Source organism: Mandrillus leucophaeus, unplaced genomic scaffold (genome assembly GCF_000951045.1).
Source record: "Mandrillus leucophaeus isolate KB7577 unplaced genomic scaffold, Mleu.le_1.0 Scaffold76, whole genome shotgun sequence".
Lineage (NCBI taxonomy): Eukaryota > Metazoa > Chordata > Mammalia > Primates > Cercopithecidae > Mandrillus > Mandrillus leucophaeus.
In genome coordinates this window covers 4,712,139-4,719,189 of record NW_012108252.1, presented here as the reverse complement: position 1 = coordinate 4,719,189, position 7,051 = coordinate 4,712,139, and the positions used below count along the sequence as shown (strand labels likewise).

Below are 7,051 nucleotides of genomic sequence, written 5' to 3'. Positions count from 1 at the left end.
AAAAAAAAAAAAAAAAAAAGATACTGCTCATTTGATGATCAGAGTGTCTTCTTTAGAAAGTCATCCAATAAATTTCTCCAAGTTCAGGGCCAAGAACTAGCATGAGAAATCTAGTTATAAAACATATAGTTGGTATTATCAAAAATATAAAACAAACAAAAACTATGCATTGAAAAAATACTATGATGGCCAAACATGGTGGCTCACACCTATAATCCCAGCACTTTGGAAGGCCAGAGTGGGAGGATCACTTGAGACCAGGAGTTTGAGACCAGCCTGGGCAACATAGTGAGACTCTGTTTCCACAAAAGATTAAAAAATTATCCAGGCATGGCACGCACCTGTAGTGAAACCTACTTGAGAAGCTTAGGCAGAAGGATCACCTGAGCCCAGGAGGTTCAGGATGAGGTGAGCTCTCATTGTGCACTGCACTCCAGCCTGGGCAACAGAATGAGATTCTGTTGAAAGAAAGAAAGAGAGAGATGAAGAAAGATAGAAAGAGAGAGATAACCTATGAGGAAATAGACTGATGACAACAGTAAAGAATTACGAAATTTCTTCATTGATCTACCTTTTTTTTTTTTTTTTTTGAGACAGAGTCTTGATCTGTTGCCCAGGCTGCACTGTAGTGGCACAATCTCGGCTCACTGCAACCTCCGCCCACAGGTTCAAGTGATTCTCCTGCCTCAGCCTCCTGCGTAGCTGGGATTACAGGCACGTGCCACCACACCTGGCTGATTTTTTTGTATTTGTAGTAGAGACGGGGTTTTGCCATGTTGGCCTGGGTGGTTTTGAACTCCTGACCTCAGGTGATCCACCCACCTCAGCCTCCCAAAGTGTTGGGATTACAGGTGTGAGCCACCGCGCCCAGCCTGATCTACTTTTATATATCTTCTAAGCTTTCTATATAAAAGTAATGAGCATAGTTTGCTATATAATGAAAATGACAAGAATATATTATCCTCTCCAAATGAGACAGTATACTCTACACCAGTAGTTCTGAAACTTTATTGTAATTCCTCCAAAAGAATCATCTGGAGTTCTTGTTGAAACACGTATTGTTGGACTTCATCCCCAGGCATTCTTCGGTCCCAGTGGTCTTGGATGAGGCCTGAGAATTTGCATTTTTACCAAGTTTGAAGATAATGCTGATGCTGCTAGTCTGGGGCCCATACTTTGGGAACCATTGCTACAGTAATGAAAAACACCAGTTATCGTGTCAGCTAGCCCTTGTTCTGAATACTGTTCTTAACACTTACTAACTGTGTGACCTTGGGCAGATTACTTAACCTCTCTGAGCCTCGCTTTTCCCCATAAAATCAGTTTTCAAATACACATTTTTTTCACCTTTTAACATTTCCTGATATCAGAATGTTTACTACTGGGCATGACAAAGTTTGATAGTGGGCATGACAAAATTTAAATGGCAACATGTTTCTTTCTGTGTGGCAAATGCAAAAATGGTGCATCTTACAACTGATGGTGCCTAAGATGTGAGGAAATATGATCGCTACCTTAAAGGGTTGTCAAGAGTTAATATGTGTCAAGTACTTAGCATGGTGTCTGGCACAAAGTAAAATCACTTAAAATGACAATCGATTATAGCTGGTAGTGAAAAAGAACAGGAACCATAGAGTAAGGCTTAGGGAGCAACTGACAGTGTGAAAATGGAACCCAAATTGAGATTGATCTCCTCTTCCCTGTTTCTTCTCCAGGCAGACTTCAGAGACAGTAAATTACAGTGCTGTCCTGGTCCGTCTTCCCCGCTGATCCCAGCAGCGACCCTGAGGCCTTTGACAGAGACCGTCTCCACAGTGCAGACCATTTACACCACCCGGAAACCTGTTTCTCTGGCAGCCAGGTAGGTCAGGTCAGCAGGTACCAACAGGTAATTCTGGTGATGGGGAAACCAGGGAGATTCTAGGTTCATTGTGTTTGTGACACCTACAGACTTTTCCTACATTCTTTCATTTATTCTGTAAGTATTTATTGAAATGTCTATAAAGGGGCCAGGCATAGTGGTTCACACCTGTAATCCCAGCACAAGGGAGGATCTCTTGAGGCCAGGAGTTCAAGACCAGCCTGGCCAACATGGTGAAACCCCATTTCTACTAAAATTAGCCAGGTGTGGTGGCGCACACCTGCAATTCCAGCTACTTGGGAGGCTGAGGCAGGAGAAGCGCTTGAACCCAGGAGGTGGAGGTTGCAGTGAGCCGAGAGTGCACCGCTGTACTCCAGCCTAGGCAACAGAGTGAGACTTTGGCTAAAAAAAAAAAAAAAAAAGAAAGAAAGAAAAGAAAAAGAAAGAAATGTTTACAAAGCGTAGGCTGTTAGAGGAGATAGACAACAAATGAGTGTGTGTGTGTGTGTGATATTGACAAGGGATAGGGAAGAACATGAAACTGTGAAAGGTGATAAAGTATTGTGGGATGGCCTCAGTGAGGTGGCATTTAAGCAGAGTCCTGAAAGGGGTTGCAGAGAAAGCTACAGATACCCGGGAGGAGTACTGCGCAGAGAGGAGACAGCCAGTGCTAAGGCTCCTGCGGAAGCATGTGCCTGACATGGTTAAGGAAGTTTAAGGGGCCAGCGTGGCCAGAGCAGAGTGAATGACAATAGAGGAGGCCTATGAAGTTGTGGGTTAAGGCCAGACTGCGTAGGGCCTTGTTGGCTACAGTAGAAACTGTGTTTTCTACCCTAAATGAAATTATTAAACTTGGTTAGTGCCTTTAAAGATGTGTATTTTGCCAGGCATTGTGGCTTATGCCTGTCATCCCAGCTACTCAGGAGGCAGAGGTGGGAGGATCAGTTGAGGCCAGGAGTTCAGGAGTTCAAGTCCAGCCTGGGCAACATAGCAAGGCCCCATCTGTAACTAAAAACAATGAAAAGATGTATATTTACTCTGTGTGTGTGTGTGTGTGTGTGTGTGTTTAAACAGTGGAGGCAGGTTACATAGATATGCAACTGGATCTGAGGTCCAAAAAGTCAGAGGCAGCTTCTTAAAACAGCCAATTTTACTTCATTCAATTTTACTCATTAAAATATAATTATTTGTTACAACATTCCCTCAGATATTCATCAAATGAAAGCCTGTGAGAAAATGCATATGAAACCAATTTAAAGCATGATTTAAATAAATCTAACCCCTGGACATCTTCATTTGAAAGACTTTACTGAGGGCCAGGTGCGGTGGCTCATGCCTATAATCCTAGCACTTTGGGAGGCCGAGGCAGGTGGATTGCCTGAGCTCAGGAGTTCGAGACCAGCCTGGGCAATACGGTGAAACTCTGTCTCTACTAAAATACAAAAAATTAGTTTGGCATGGTGGCATGTGCCTGTAATCCCAGCTATTCTGGAGGCTGAGACAGAAGAATCACTTGAACCTGGGAGGTGGAGGTTGTGGTGAGCCAAGATTGCGCCACTGCACTCCAGCCTGGGCGACAGAGTGAGACTCCATCTCAAAAAAAAAAAAAAAAAAAGACTACCGAGTGGCTGCCATGCACCAGATACTGTGCAAGGCTCTGGAGGTTTAGAGATGAATGACATATAGTCAGTCAGGAACTCTCAGCCTGGTGGGACTGAGAAACGAATACGTAGCCAATTTCAGATCACTGTAATGCTAGCAAATTTAGGGAGTCCTCAAGGAGCCTAAAAAGAAAGTCCAACACTGAGATCAGGAAAGAACCTGGGAGATGATACTTAAGCTGTCTGCTTCTGCAGTTTTTGAGGGATTGTCTCACTATTTTGTTATATATATTTTTTTTAGTGCGGAGACACTCCGGCAGGAACTGGAGAGAGAGAAAATGATGAAAAGACTATTGATGACCGAACTGTGAAATTCTCCCCTTGTCACCTGGAAGATGGCATGGTGCCTTCTGTCCGTCTTCTTTCTTCGGGCTTTGTGTGCTCACTCTAGCACAACATACAAATGTGTGCTCTGTTCGCCCAGGTCTCCATGGTTAGTTGAAGCCAATTTCTGGCTTGACTTTTAAGGGAAAAGTTATTTTATGTCTCCTAGGCATTAGAGTTTTTCTATTACTCTATGTAGTTGAGACAGGATTTGATAAGTCTAGGAAAAGAAAGATAGGAAAACGGGATTCCTTTTCAGAAGTACCTGTGTGTATCTGTTAATAACCACAGGGGTTAATACGATGTGGGATTCTTTACTATCAATTTCAACCATTTGATTTTGTATGATTGAAACTTGCACCGAGCTTTGACTGTTTGTTAAAGAGTCATTTTTAATGAAAGAATAATTCTTTATTGCTGGTTTTTCATTTACACTGATAAATACACAGATCTTATAAAGTCTTTAACATTCATTTGTATTCAGATGTGAGTAGATGAACTAAAAAAAGAAAGTTACATATCACTATGACTGAAGGTACTTCAGATTAATCTGAAATATAATTTAACTTGTGAACTCTTTGGATATGATATTATTTGGAATAAATAGAATTTATCATTGAACCCAAAGTAGGAAATAGTAGCTTACGTTGTCTAAAAATCCTTACAAGGTTAAGATGATTCAATATCAGGAAGATTTATTTGGGAGTTCTATCAAGGAAAATTATTTCTAAAGTTGATCAATTCATGTCCTATTGATAGAATCTTGATCAGAAGAAATTTTGCTCTTTTTATATAGTTTCAAGAAATGTGTTTTTAAATTTTTATTAATGCACTTGAACAACTTTGCAAGAATAAAGGAACCCCCTAACCACAAAATATCCCTCTAAATTAGTTCTCTAGCTTTCTCAATCTCAATGAATACACACATATTTTTACATAGCTATGATCATTGTGTACATTATCTTTTGTTTTACTTCTCCGCCTAACACTTGTCTCCTCTTATCAACACAGATTCTACTCTCACCAATTTAAATGTCTTTATATCCATGAACATGGTTAACCTCACTTCACCCCATTATTAGATATTTGAGTTATATCTAATTTTTCACTCTTATAAATAGTGCTGCTATGAATGTCTGTAAAAAAACAAAACAAAACAAACAAAAAAACTGCTCCTTCTTTTGGATTATTCCCTTAGGAATATCTCCAAAGAGGGATTACAAGGTCAAAGAGCATGAAGTATTTTATAGCTCTTGTTTTATATTGCCAGATTGCTTTCTAGAAAGATCCAATCTTTGGGTTGGAAGGACCTTAAAGGTCATCTAGTTTAGCCTCCCCACCCCCTCTGAATGCTTGAATCCCCTTGACAATTTATGATGCCACCAGCAATGTATAAGCATTTCTATTTACCAATAGCTCTGCCAGTATTGGGTTTTGCCATTTTTATTTATTTTCGCTAGTTTAATAGGTATGTATAGTTGTTCTTGAAGAGTTGTTTTATTTCATTAATTGCTAGCAAGGCTGAGCACTTTTCCATGTGATGATTTACTAGTTGTATTTCCTTGTGTGTAAAATGTTCATTCATTTCTTCTGACCACTTGTTAAGAGGAACTGATCTCATATATTTGTATCAGAACTGTATTTTTATGTTGTATAGTTTGCTCTCCTGTCCCTCTCCTTAAAACTGAATGGTGCCAATAATTTGATACTAATGACTATAAAAAAGGTAATGCCTCACTTACTAGTATTGTTGTAAAATGAGGAATGTACGCGAATATTCAGATAACCGAGGATTAACCCTTTAAGTGCTGAATCTTTAAAATTTTAATATTTTTTTGTTTTGAGGGAAATCTTTCTAAAATGTATTACACACTTCCCTGCCTTAGTAAACAGAGTATACTGGAGAGTATTTAACCTTTTCTTGATGAGTCATGGTCACAATTATAAACATCAGCCCCTTTTGTACCTTGGTATGGTGCAGTGATATCATTAAGAGCTATCAATATGTGTAGGGCTTGGCTTGGCCTTTTATAGGATATTATGCTCTTCTGACTGATGGTTTTTTTACTGCTCTCTGCTCTATCAGTGGAGCTATCCGGGGCAATTGTAGCGTTTGGGGCCTTTTACCCCCATGTCCCCCGGCTATACTTTTAAAACAGCTTTAGCTGTTCTTTATCTTGTGCACATGATACAAAATATGTTCCCGTACAATATGGGGCTGTCACTTCTTGCCAACCCAGCACCCTCTTCCTCTTCTAACCTGCTTTCTGAGGCTTCTGCTCTTCACCTCCTGCTCGCTGATGGAAACCTCCAGGGCAAAGCTGAAGGTTTCTTGGGGAAGCCAGGAAAGCCAGTATTTCATATGTGTCAGATTTGCTTGGTTTCCAAGGAGGGATGCATGGGCTTTTTGGCCAGTGTTTCCAGGAGGCTCCGGGCTTCCTGCTTCTTCCCCACTTCCCCCTGAGTTCACAGACGTTGAAGTTTCTGAAGGTTGGCATCACTGGAAGTCTGACCACAAACAAGTTGGCTGTTACTGTATTTGAAAACCCAGTACCTTTGGCAGCTCACCTCTAACCAGTAAAATAAGAGGATTCCATGGTTTCAGCAGTTGTCCTGGTTATTTGCCTATTTAAGTGAATGATGGGTGCTTGGCATTGTGACTGAGAAGATGAAATTGTACTGGATGGATTCATAGGGATGAAAATGAATTGGCACAATTGTTTCACATTTTTTATATATTTTAAACCCAAACAACAGCACCATATGGGCACACAACACACACCTTATGTCCAGGGGGAAACAATCAGCTTACTGACATAGCCATTCCAGAGCTAGGGCTCCAAACTGTAGGCTGCAGATTCCCAGTGGGCGTGGAACGTTACTGCAAGGGGTCTGGGAAACCTGCAACCCACAGCTTTATGGGTTGTAGACTGCATAGGCAATTCTATGTTTGAAGAGTTTGAGATCCTAGGGCATTCAGAAGATCCCACTTGCATGTACCCAGAATTTTATATTCCCCAGGAATATAGCAGAGGAATATTCTGATATCATATTTACCTTTCAGCATCTCAGAAATTACAGTTTTAAAAACCCAAAATTCATCACTATAACCATGTTAAAGCATACAATTCAGTGGTTTCTAATGCATTCACAGTGTTGTGCAGACCATACCACTATCTCACTCCAGAACATTTCCATCATGCCA

The 7,051-nt window shown here is 40.7% G+C and overlaps 1 protein-coding gene across 1 annotated transcript in view; it reads left to right on the top strand.

Annotated features, from left to right (window-relative positions):
• Window positions 1–6,450, top strand: part of EPB41L4B (erythrocyte membrane protein band 4.1 like 4B) — a 179,941-nt gene extending 173,491 nt beyond the window's left edge. The window contains exons 25-26 of the mRNA XM_011966377.1: window positions 1,716–1,861; window positions 3,764–6,450. Coding sequence (XP_011821767.1) covers window positions 1,716–1,861; window positions 3,764–3,833 — 216 coding nt within the window. The 3' untranslated portion in view covers window positions 3,834–6,450. The remainder of the gene's footprint in view (window positions 1–1,715; window positions 1,862–3,763) is intronic.
• The last annotated feature ends 601 nt before the right edge of the window (window positions 6,451–7,051 follow it).